This window comes from Ursus maritimus, unplaced genomic scaffold (genome assembly GCF_017311325.1).
Source record: "Ursus maritimus isolate PB19 unplaced genomic scaffold, ASM1731132v1 scaffold_8, whole genome shotgun sequence".
NCBI classification, from domain to species: domain Eukaryota; kingdom Metazoa; phylum Chordata; class Mammalia; order Carnivora; family Ursidae; genus Ursus; species Ursus maritimus.
Window position 1 is genome coordinate 24,472,378 of NW_024426996.1, and position 13,003 is coordinate 24,485,380.

At 45.6% G+C, this 13,003-nt stretch overlaps 1 protein-coding gene across 1 annotated transcript in view; it reads right to left on the reverse strand.

Annotated features, from left to right (window-relative positions):
• The window catches only part of PARM1 (prostate androgen-regulated mucin-like protein 1), a 103,890-nt gene extending 92,265 nt beyond the window's left edge, over positions 1-11,625 (reverse strand). The window contains exon 1 of the mRNA XM_040625116.1: positions 11,331-11,625. Within this exon, the coding sequence (XP_040481050.1) occupies positions 11,331-11,373 (43 nt within the window). The 5' untranslated portion in view covers positions 11,374-11,625. The remainder of the gene's footprint in view (positions 1-11,330) is intronic.
• Positions 11,626-13,003: the final 1,378 nt, after the last annotated feature.

A 13,003-nucleotide genomic window follows, 5' to 3' on the forward strand; every position in this document is an offset into this window, starting at 1 on the left:
ATGAAGTTGCAAATGAAATGAACATCATATAATGTGTGATGCCTACTACAACTAAAAATCACAAATGTGCAATCTTCATCCCACACCAGCATGTTGAGCTTGACTTAGAATATGAAGGGGCTGGCCTGTCTGCTCATGCACTGCTAGTAAGAGATGAACCAGCATTTCCTTAAACCACATTTTATCGATCAATTTATTGAAAAGATGGTATAACAAATTTAATGTTCCAAAGGAAACCAAATTGTATATTCTTCTGAGGGCTATTTTTTCTTCTTTGATATCTAAGATGACAGATTTCATTTTAGAAAAGCTTAGAATAATGTTCTAATTTAAAAATTGCTCCATAAGTGACAACCAAGGTAGAGAAACAAAGTATCTCAAATTCTGATCAGTTAAGTCAGAGTTTCTTAAAATACTATCCAAGACGGTTGTTCTGATCCATGATTTATGTAGCACTCTGGTTTTATGAAATATAATATTACTTTAAGTCAATTCCTTCCCAGAACCGTCCCGGCCCATTACGTCAGTGATATCCTGTAAACCTTTCTGAGGTTATTTGCTTTTCTAAGACGTATTTTTTGAGGGATCCATCAGAAGGATTTCTGAATCAAGATTTTGAGGACAGAAGTAGCTATCCAGCAATTACAAGAGCTGCATTAAGTGTTGATAAAGAGGGATTAAAATCTTGACAATATCTTTACTTTTTTAATGGCAAAGGCAATACAAACTAACAATTTCAGACAAAAGAAAAGAGCATAAAAAGTGAAACTAACCCAAAGCTCACTTGCCAGAAATAGCCACCATATTCTTCTAAATGATTTTCTCTACAGGCACACACACAAAAATGTTTTAAATATTGCATCACAATGTACATTTATTCTGTAGCTTGCTTTTCAGATATAATTGTGAAATATAAAGTTACACTTATTAGTTCAACATACTGTAACCACCTAATGTGTTCGTACATTAACGAGCCAAGCACCTCCCCCTTCTTAGCAGTTGCTCGGTGTGGCCCAGTTGAATGAACACTGAATGTTTGCTAATCCATCCGACCAGTACGTTATGGTTAGACATTCATATGATTTCCAACGTATTAAAATTTTAAAAGTTCTTAACCAAAACAGACTCTGACTCAGGTCTGGGAGGGTGATAGATACATTCTTGGCAATTTCTGTGCCTGTTTATAGTTTCCATAATAACAAAAAAAGAAAACAGTGCTTGAGGGCAGCTTTTAAGAACTGTTATAAAATAAGACATGACTGTCACTTACTGACATTTAATTTTTTTAACAAAAATTTGGCTGTAAATTTCCTCATCTCAGAAACCACGTTGCCCTCTTTCACGATAACCCACCTAACTCAAACGGTTCTCGGTTCTCGGTGAGGTAATCGTTTTCCCTTCCTCAGCAGCTGCACTTGCCTTTGAGATCTGGGGAGGCTTCTCTTGTCTTTTTTCTTCCTTTTCTTAAAAAAATGTCCTTGAGTGACTTTATTGAGAAAGGATACACAAATATAAAATGGTGCCGCGACTTTGGAAAACCGTCTGACCGTTCCTCAAAAATGAAACCTCGAATTGCCACAGGCCCTGCTTTCCAGTTCCTTCGGGAACACGGTCCGTCCCACAGAGGAGAGGTGGCGAATGGTCCCCTGCCCTCCGGTGTCACGCTCACGCCACCCAGCACCGGGACAGCCTTACTGCCCCGTTGGCCACTGCCCAGTTTACAGCCCATGCCGCTCTCCTTCCAGCTCTCCGAGCGTCTGCCCCCCTCAAAAATGGGCAAGTGGACCTCGCTGAACGAGCAAGGCAGATGTTTGTAACATAAAGTGTCATCTTTGCTGTTCCTTGGTTTGCTTATAGGTTGCTCTTCAAGTCCAGTCTTCAATTGTACCATTGTCCCTGAGGCTTCAAGACACGTATGTTGTTATTTCTTAAGCTCGTGTTCTTCTTGGCAGCTGCTAAATACTTAAATGTTTCTATTTGAGCCAGAAAGTACCATGAGTATTTGTTGGACGATGAAGCTGAGGGCTCTGCCAGCCCGGGTGACTGCAACGCCAGTCCCGTCGGGGGTCCGCCCTGCGGCGTTGGTAACAAGCGTTCACGGGACCGCACGGCTGATTCCAGTCGGGACCTCGACCCCTTCAGACTATCGCTTGGACCACAACACAATTCAGAGTCACCAGTGGAGGCAGATGCGGAGTCTTTAAGGCCAAGAAAACTCCCATTCTGTTCTTCGGTTCATTAGCGACTAACTTATGCTCTCAACACTCAGCGGTAGAGTTTAGTTAACTTTCTCAGACATCACTGGGTGACTGCCACTCGTGCTTCCTTTAGACTCAAAGCACTTTTCATCAGCAGCTTATTTTTACTTATTCCGAAAATTCTCAAAAATGTTCAAATGGCGGACTTTTCTAGCTGAGCTCAAAGGTGACATTTTCTTAATTGGCCAGAGAACTTAAAACGTTTCAGCTATTTTTTTTTTTTTTCTTTTTTTAAACTGTATTTTATTTTTTTACATTTCAACTATTTCAAAGTGATATCCATGGGGGTGAGGAAAGGCTTACATTTTTAAAAGAAACGTCTTGTATGTGCATAGCTCAAAAAAAAAAAGCTGATTTTAAAGTTTATCTTTTGTAACCCTCAATGAAAACTAAAGGCTGACTCATATATTTTTTTAAAAGCTATTTGGAAACACTAGATGTAAGCACCTGATAGTAAGCAAGTTTGCCAATGTCTCGTTTTGGGGTGATCTAAGGCAAAATTTGAATTAAGTCTTCATTTTGCCAACCCTCAAAAATGTGTTTTTTAAAAGACTTTATTTATTTGAGAGAGAGCAAGAGAAATAGCAGGAGCCTGGAGAGGGGCAGAGGAGGAGGGAGAAGCAGACTCCCTGCTGCCTATTAGATAGTCAACCACTGATTTTCTTCTGACCAAGTCAAAATTCATCATCCGCAAAGAAGAAAATTCTCTGAGGGTAGAGTTTCGTGTCTTTTGTTCATTGTTGTTTCTCCAGAGTCTTGGACAGTGTTTTAGTACATGCAGGTTCTCAATTAAAAATTAACAAATATTTGCTAAGCACTCGTTAGGTGTCTTGCTCTGTTCTACATGCTGGGGACACAGTGGGGACAAAGCAGCTAAAATTCCTGCTCTCCCCGCACCTTACAATCTAGTAGTGGGACGCAGGCGAGCAAATGAAGTAAAATAAATTAAACCTTCTATTTGTTGAATGCTTACTCACATCGTAATCAATGTATACATCACAACCCAAAAAGGCAGGAAATTGAGATCTTGGAGTTGGCATTCCATGCCAGCCTGACTTAGCCAAAGCCTGTTCCACCACACCTTGTTGCTTCTCGCAAATCTCATCCTTGGGACGCCTGGGTGGCTCAGTTGGTCAAATGACTGCCTTTGGCTCAGGTCATGATCCTGAAGTCCCAGGATCGAGTCCAGCATCAGGCTCCCTGCTCAGCGGGGAGTGTGCTTCTCCCTCTGACCCTCCCCTCTCTTGTGCTCCCTCTCACTCGCTCTCTCAAATAAATACATAAAATCTTAAAAAAAAATCTCATCCTCACCTGATAAATATCAGGGCTGTGCGCCTCTTTCTATAAGACTAGAAAGGGGAGTCTGCTCAAAGTAAGACTCTTTGAAGTGCGGGTGCGTCTAGGATGGCTGCCTTGAAGCGAGCACCCCACGCCACTCAGCCCTCCTTAATGGATTCGAACTAAGCAGCACATTCCTTCTGGCATCTCAAAGCATTTTCTCATTCTTTGTCCCCTTTTACTTTGCTGAGGATGCCTTACTTACCTGCCATTAAGGGCCACCACATTGTTGCATCAGAAAGGCTCGATTTGCAACCTTTCACAGACCTAAAGAGGCTACTAAAGTAGGTTTATATTCATACAAATTTGAGGAGGAATCTTTTATCCCATCCTCCACCCCCTTTCCCCTACCCCCTCCACCCAAAATGAAACTTAATGCATTCCCCATTCCCAGCAGCAGCAAGGGGGTGGTTTGGTCTGGAGTAGCCCCCAATAATTTTAATTATTACCCCCATTACTCTTCAACCGCCACCACATTCAGCCATCTGATATTCTCTTCGTCTCATGTAACAGACCACCCCCAGCCTCTCCCCCATGTATCCTAGGCAGAATTTCTGGAACAGCCATGACTCCTTCCTACTGTCCATTTCTTACCCAGTTTCCACATGTAATTTGATATCACACTTACTTCCCCACTGACATTTCCTACAATGTAAATGATGAATGATCTTCTATTCTTGAAAACTGATCATTCTTTCTCTTGCTCAGACCTGTGTGAATAGCTCTTCAAAAAGGAGAATTCCAGGGCTCTTCCTCTTGGATGTTGTCCGTATCAAATTGTAATTTTTAAGACAAAACACCCAGGCTTCCTCATCGGTTGGGTGATGGCCATATTCCTCTTGATGTTGCTTCTCATGCCGCTAATCCACCGAGAGCAAGAATTCCCCACTGGCAGAGTGTGCGATCCACCAACGACTTGCCTCTTTTCCCAGGCCAACAGAGAGGTGTTCAGTCCACCAGATTTCTTTAGGACCCTCTCATGAACAAACGGGCATCAAGACCCCTCCGTATTGTAATTCTACGATGTACTGAAATCCTCCCATAATTTGACGTAATCTGACACACTACATGAACTCAATAGAATGGTGGCGTCTTAAACATTTCCCTCAACACACAGAGACAAGGCATTGTAGCTTCTGCAGGGTGAAGAAAGAGAGCATCCTTTTAGCCTTACGATAATTGCTCTCGTTCTTCCTAAAGAATCCAAATTACAGCACAAAGCAAGAACCCTATGGCGTGGAGTGCTTAACAATCAAATACTCAACGCCAGTATAATGCTATCTGTCTGCTGTCCGTCCGTAGGATCACAGAAGCTTTTCTAGGTCCTAAGAAGCAGAAGCACTACTAGTAATCCATCACGGGACACAACAGTACGTGAACAAACGGTCAGTAACGAGTACGCTTCTGGGTAACACAAAACTGGCAAGAATACCATCATTTAACATGTTTTCATCACCCCATTCAATCACGGCCAAAAAACACAAAAAATCAAACAAACAAAATTTTCTCTCTTCCAATTCTTTTCGTGTTCAACACCTGCACCGAAGTTCCTCTGTCTTTATCTCCCCCGTGATAGAAAACAAAATCAGGTGTCAGAATTTGGACTATAAGTGGAAGATACTATCATCAAAGTTGTATTCTACCATTCATCTTATTTTGTATTGAATAGACGTGTTTTCCAAATACCACACTGGTAACCTGACACAATTTTTCCCCCCACTTAACAGTTACCTGTTCACAGATCTCACAGATTCTGCCATAGGTATAAAAGATGCTAATTTCCACCACAGTTCAATTGCTTAAGGTTTTTTTTTTTTTTTTTCCAATTTGCCTTGAAATTCTAATATGTTGCTTCAGGCTTTATACCTACAGATTTCAAGTGTACCAATAGTCCTATCCTGCAGGAATTATGTAACCTTATATAATTAATATTTGTGAGATGTATTAAGATCCTGGCACAGAAAAGAGCATTGAAATCCAAAGCTATTCTATAACTTTCTTTTTTAATCAGTTGCCAGCTGGATTCTAGAAGGCTTCTAGTTCCAGCTCCCAGGCAAGAATATTGCTACCATGTAAAATACGGATACCGTTTTTTTTTTTTTTTTTTTTAAAGGAAAAGTCACAAGAGACTAAGGTAATGTAGCTTCAGGAAGGCCACAGAAATTCCAGCTGTTCAGAAACACGTAACAGTGCACAGTTAATGGAAATGCAATCAGAGGGGCGCCTGGGTGGCTCAGTTGGGTAGGTGTCTGACTCTTGATTTGGGGTCAGGTCATGATCTCAGGGTCCCAGTTCCACACTCAGCAGGGAGTCTGCTTCAAGATTCTCTCCCTCTCCCTCTGCCCCTCCCCCCAACTCCAGCGTGCACACATGCTCTCTAAAATAAAGAAATAAATCTTAAAAAAAAAAAAGGAAATGCAATCAGATTAAAAATGTTTCATTGGAGAGTTGCCTCTGAACCCTATTCCTTGGAGCTGCTATCCTAGAGAGAGCTGCCCTGAAATCTCCCTGTCTTCCCATGAACAGACTGAAATGGAGCAGGGCAACTAAAGCTAGGTGAGGGGGATTCAAGGGAAAGTGAGTCCTATATCAAACCCATTGTATAGACGAATTGCAGATGAAAGGCCAAACGTAGGGTTTCTAGATAAAATATGGGATGCCCAGTTAAATTTGGATTCAAGAGAAATCACGAAAAATTACTTAGTTTAAGTGTGTCCCAACTATTGTGTGGGGCATGCTTAGAATTCACTGTTTATTTGAAATTCAAATTGGACTGGGCAATCTGTATTTTTATTTGCTAAATCTGGCAACACTAGCCAAAGGAAAATTAAAACAGATTATTTTCAATTGACACCATACTGCCCTGTACCAACGGAAAACACTGATGAAAAGAATTATGTAATTGTCTATTTTGTTGTAATGATTTCTATTATTTAAAAGTGGCAAAGGTCTCAATGATTAGAAATGACATTAAAACAGGTATAAAACAGGTAAAAGAAACGGGCTATGCTGGTGTAAGGATAATGATGAACGTTTAAAGATCCACACATCAGAAAATCTGTTATGTGAATTCTGTCATTTAAATAATTTATGCTGTGACTAAAAGTAAAGTCATGCCGCACACAAATCAGTCTTATTTTATAGTCACCTTAACTGGACAATCACCCATTAGCCCTGCATTTCCGAGTAAAAAGCCAGCTTTGCCTAAGGCACACATTACTACTTGCCTACCTCTTTCTAGAATTGCTGCTGTCTTCTAAATGAAACATTAATTTTTCCAAACAACTGTTTCAGTCAGTATCTTATTAGCAAAGCAAATATTTGATTCCCAAACTAACACACCCAGTTTAAGTGACAGATACTTCCAGAAGGAAGCAAACCATTATAAACGCTATGGCAGAATTCCGTTCATTTGGGATGTGAAGACAGCCAATCCCTTTTGAAAACATTTCTAAAATGTCCCTCTCCATTGTTTCCAGTGGATGCTGTGGCCACTTCCCCACCTCCCTACTCCCACAGGGAAAATTATTGCTTAAGAAAGTCTGATCAAACAGTATACAAAACTTGGCCCATATTTTCCTTAGAAACACACACACACAATTAGACCTGGCCCAAACACTCAAGGTAAAATAGAGGTCTGGTCATTACTGACGCTTCTGGGTTTTCAAGAGAGCCATTCTGGATCCTTCAGGTACCATGAACTGCCTTTTCCTAAGTTCTTTCATCGGAATCATCTAAAATTTGTGACTCTGGGAACCTGACTTAAAAGATTTGGCGGAGTCGGGCTTCTGAAACACACCAGGTTGCAAAAGACTTTGTGGAAGAAACAAAGTCCATGTGAGCCTTTGCTTCTATTCGTTACAGAGCATTCTTTCGGACGGTTGTGCTAAATCGGAGCTGGCACATTATTAACCTTTTCAAATTAGGCATTTAGTAGGCTCAGCTGAATATTTTCTTCATTTGCACATTAAGGTTTGCCAGAACAGCTGGCTCTACGCTGGACTATTAGCTGAGATCTTTGGTTTACGTAGTCTAAGCGCAAACGTAGACGCTCTGCTTCTGAGAGGACGACCTAATGGGTACCAAACACTGGCAAACGTTATCAATAAGATCAATAGAAACAACGGGGGCTAGCACTTACTGAGTGCTTCCTACGTCCCAGGCGCTGTAAGTTCAGTCATTTAAAACTTTCAACAACCTTATGAGGTTTTATTTGCCCAATTTTGGGGATGAGAAAACTGAGAATGGTTAAGTTACTTGCCCGAAATTACACACTTAGTAAGGAGTAAAACTCAGCTTTGTACCTAGGCAATCTCGCTGCAGAATCCCCGGGCTTACCACTTTGCAACACTGCCCCAGTAAATGTATCAGATAACAAGAAGAGCTTCCACCTTCTCAGGTCGGGTTTCATGGGAAGGAGGTGTCACTTCTTGGACTGTGATACAGACTTCAGAAGAATGGGAGGTGACCAGGCTAAAGGAATGGGAGTAACCCTTCACCCCTCCCCCCCAACCACAGGCAACCTTGCTTTTCTCATAAATGTGTGTGCATTTTTGGTTTATTTTTAATATGTTTAAGATATGATTCATGAAAAGGCTTTAATAGGCTTATGATAAGGTGTTGGCCTACATCATGATTCGTAGTGACAACAGAGCTGTAAATGTGTAGGGTGGGGTCCCCCTTCAATGATCAGGACATTCTAGGTATTAGTCACCCAGAGAAGAGTGATCTGACAGGCCCAGAACACAGACGGGATCTCTAGCTGGGTGGCAGACTGGAGTCTAGCTCTGTTGGGTTTGGTCACCAACGGCCAGTATATCGGCCTAGGTAATGGAGTGGGATGTGATGGTCTCTCTGTGGGAAGAGCAGGGACAGACAGGGCAGAATCCAAGGCAGGAAAGTAGGATCATGGGGTTTGTGCCTCTTTTTACCTATGCTTCTTTCCCTTTTGTCCTCCTTGACTGTTGGAAAAGGCCTTTTGAAAGTTCCAGTATGTCTCCGTGAGGGAGATTTTAAATCAATGCAAAACACCAGAGGGGGGTAATGATGGTGGTGGGAAAAAAGAAGAGAATCCGGAGGGAAGAGGGAGAGGGATGAAGAGGGAAGCTTCCTGTGGCCTGCCATTCTCCTTCCCTCATCAGTTCTGTAGCCAAAACAAGGGTGCAGCCTTGTATTTTAATTTGGGGGCAGTATTCCTATACACCTCGAGCATAGAGATATTTGAGAATGGTCTGTAAAAGAGCCAACTATAGTTTATACCATGATCAACTTTGAAAGAACTGAAGACAGTCCAAGCTTTCCCTCTTCTTTCTTTTTAAAATACAAGTGAATAAATGTTGAGATTATTGTTGTTGACAATACCCACATATTTGCAAGTCCATTATACAGGCAGGAGAAAATGCTATGTATATATTGAGTGGATTTATTAAGCTAAAATACAGTCCCCTGCCAAACCCCATTCCTGACTCAAGAAAGTATCACCTTAAGAGTTTTACTGGAGGGGTAAAAAAGAAGGAAGAGGAGAAGGTGGAAGAGGAGGAGTCAGGGGTGGGTGGAGGAGGAGGAGGAGGAAGAGGAAGAGGAGAAGAAGAACAGAAAAGCAGCAACTGCTGGGTGAAACTGACCAGAGCCTTACAAGGGAGCTGGGGGATGCCACAGAAACACCCACGCCACTTTCATTTCCTGAACCCTCACCCCCCCTCCCTTCCCAACACAGCAATTTCTTTTCCTAGAAAAATGATATTTTGGTTTCTTAAAACAACCTACTTTGGGATGCAAAGAGTCTCATGAGGTATTCATGCCAATTTTTATATTATTTTCCTTACCACTAATTGCAAGTAGCTCTGACAACACAGGGATCCCTAAAGAGAGAAGATTGAAGCTTCATCACTCTGTTTGTAAGATGTACACAGAAACATAACTATGTCTTCTGGGGTCAGAAGAGCCCCAGAACTGGGAGGGTGTGATTGTCTTGGTTCTGACACCTCCACCCCCTACATGGATGAGGCTGCGCAGTGGCCCCCCCAAGCCCCCTCACTCCGGCGATGGACAAGGGCAATATTCTCACCCCCAGAACAGCTGGACTACACTCTAAAATTGACCAAGAAAAAAAGAATGTTGAGTTCCTAAGAAAAAAAAATGCTACATACACTGCCCAGTAGGGTTAGTCCGGGTATTGCCAGCTGCCAGAGCTGTCGATAAAAATTAAAAAGACAAGCCACAAGATAAAATTAGCAAACAAACCTACGCACTGGCTCTACTGGCTCTCTCAAGTTTTTCTGAGCCTTGGGCTTCATGAAAAGATTTCCAGTGAGGAGGAAAGTAAAGGCACCTTTCATGTCGTTTCGTAAACATCTCTTGCGTGGAGGGTTCCTGGAACTGCCTCACATGGCAATCCCGTGGTTTGGGATGAGGCTGTTACACCTGCTGGGATCCTGGCGCTCGCAGCCCCGCGTAGGCTGCGTAGCCAAAGCCGCCAGAGTGTTCGGGAACGTCTGCGGACGCGACTGCAAACAGTGCGGATACCAAAACGAGAAGGGGGGTTTTCCCCAGGCTTCCAGCAAGTAAAGGAAGAAAACAGAAACGAAACAAAACACGCTATAATCTTGAGTTGGGAAACTTTTCCTCAAAATTGCATTATCCTTTGCGAGCGGCCAGGAAACCCCTAGCTTCTTTTCAAGGAATTGTAACAACCTGTGTCCACGAGAACAGGAACCCAAGCAATTCAGGAGGATAAAAACCACGGACTAGAAGTATGAGTCAAATCAGCTTGTGCTGTGTGGCTTTGGAACAAGTGTCCACGCACTCGGGCTGCTGGTTCCATTGGTGCCTTATCCATAGTCGATTGTCCCTTGTGGGGCTGCGTTTTCTGGAAAAACTGGGTACCCAACACCAGACTGAAAACGTTGTTCGAACGTCTCCCGGCCCCCACTAAGCCGAGCTCAGTCCCCCTGCTCCTCTCTCCGCAGCCCCTGCCAGAGGCCGCAGCGGTTGGTCCCGAGACCAGCGAGGCGCGCGGAGCGAAGCGGTCCAGAATTGGTGTCGGGGGCGGCGGGTAGTTTTAAGCCAACTAGACAGTTTCTGCCACTGCACTCATTTTGGGGGGAGGCTCCGGGCCACAGGGTAGAACTGCAAACCCAGGTGGTGATCGCGAGCTCGAGCCGGGTTAAGGCAGCTGCCGGCGGGGCTGTGAGTGCCGCATCATCCCCAGCGCGCAACCACGGAGGGACGCCGGAGACCCGAGACCAGACCAAGTCCCCGCCGCGCGCGCAGCCACTGCTTAGAGCCTTCCAGATGCGATTCCCCGCGCCTCTCCCGTCCCTCCCGGGGCCCAACCGCCTCAAGAAGTCTGCTTCCCGACTCTGGCAGGGTGTGCTCGGAGATGCCAGAAGCCTCGAGTCGCACGCAGTCAGTGTCGCCCACCCGGGGTTCGAACGCGTCGCGCAGCCACCTGTTCCACAAAGCCCAGAGTTTGTGTGGGCGCGGGCTGCGGCAGGAAGGACCCTGTCATCCCCTCCGTCCCGCAGGGCTCAGGATCTCGACAGGCTTACACCACCCCAAATCCAAGTGCGCACATACCTTCACGCAACTCCGGAGGCTCGTCCCACTCCGGCCACCGGCGCGTGGTGACTTACTTCCCCGTGTCCCCGCTTCAGCCCCAGCCCCAGCCCCAGCGCTGGCCACCGGGGCCCGTACGGCGCCCGGCCCCTCCGGGAGGACGGCGCCCCCAAATACCTGCCGTGAAGATGCAGAGAGCGAAGAGAGTCTTGCAGACCATGGTACCCTGGTGTGCGGTGCCGAGCTCCGGGACTGACCGAGCGCTGGGAGCGCGTACGCCTCTTGCTCCGCCGGGCAGGCGGCCGTGGGAGGCGGGAGGCGAGGGCGGCTCTGCGCGCTCGGCCCGCGCGGCTCGGGCTGCTCCGGCGGCGGGCGGAGAAGCGAGGCAAACGCGGCGCGGCTCCGTCAGCTGCGTGTCCTCCGGCGCCCGGCGCGCTTCTGCTCCATCCCCGCCGCCCGAGCCCGGGCCGCCTCTGCCGCCGCGCCGGCCCCCGCCAAACCCCTCCCACCCGGGCCCCGCGGCGCTGACAAGGCCACCCCCGGCCTCCCCTCTCCCGGCGCTCGGGTCCCGGGAGCCTCGGCCCAGGGCGGCCTCTGCTGGACAGTCAGGGCGCGAGACCCGAGTTCTGACGGGGTTCGGCGAAGGTCCTGGCGTCTAGCCCCGGGCTGGGAACTGAGGGGACGCAAAGAAATGTGAGTGCATCTCTGCCCTCAGGAATGACTCTCAACTTCTCTTACGCGAGCTTACAACAAGTGAGCATAGGCCATGCTAGGCGTCACTTCCAAGAGCCAAGACCCCACTATTGCAAAAGAGCATACACGTTACTTGACAAGTATGAGAACCTTTTCCTACATTTCTTCAGATGTTCCTGCGTGTACTTTAAACCTTCCCACACATTCAACGCCACTGCACTTCCTGGTGCCTAAGCCAGGCTGTCCTTTATCATTTTCAGCTTCTTACCAGAAGAAATAATACTAAAGTCAGGTAATAGTGATCATGGGATAACTGAGCCAGGCAGCCTCCTAGGTGTGGTATCATGACTGCTTCTAACAATCTTGTGACATAAGAATTATTATTATTCCATTTTACAGATAAGAAGACTGAGGCACAGAGAAGATAAGTAATGCACTCAAGGTCACATGGCTGGTAAGGACTGGACCTCATAATTGAATAGTTTGTGCACCAGGGGCATAAAAAAACAAAGGCTGACATTTCGTTAAGTGATCCTTGTGTGCTGGGCCACGGTGCTGCACCGATATTAACCAAGTGAAGGTTTGACAGCAATTCTTTGAGGTGGGCACTATTCTATCGTGGTTTTCAGGGGAGGAATGGAAGCACAGGGAGGTTTAGGTACATGTCCAAGGTCACACAACGAGCCAATGGCACGGATGGGACGCCTGCCCAGGCACCCTGGTCATTCCCTGTACTGTACTGGCTCTCCAAAGCCCAGGGTTTCTGTATGTTCACACGGATCAACGCTGACCTTGCACTTAGTCCTCCCCATCACTTTAGACTTGCTTATTTCTCACACTCTATCAGACCAGATGCCAGATCATCTCCAATGTCTCTGTTAGCAGCTGCCCGCTGGTCCCCTAGTGACTAGAGTTGGACAGTGGCTGGGATTAATGAGCCTTCCTAAAGAATTAATTCACTCAGGACCATTCGCAGACCTGGGGAATAGCTTTCTTTGCCTGTGACTTCTTTCTCCTGTACCAGAACCTCAGGTTTCATTTTGTCACTGCACCATTCCTCTGCCTGACCCCACCCTTACCACTTGTGCAGTGTGTCTTGCTTCCACAACCAGATAAAACTGGGCTCTAGTTTTGATGGTTTGTTTTGTTGTTGTTGT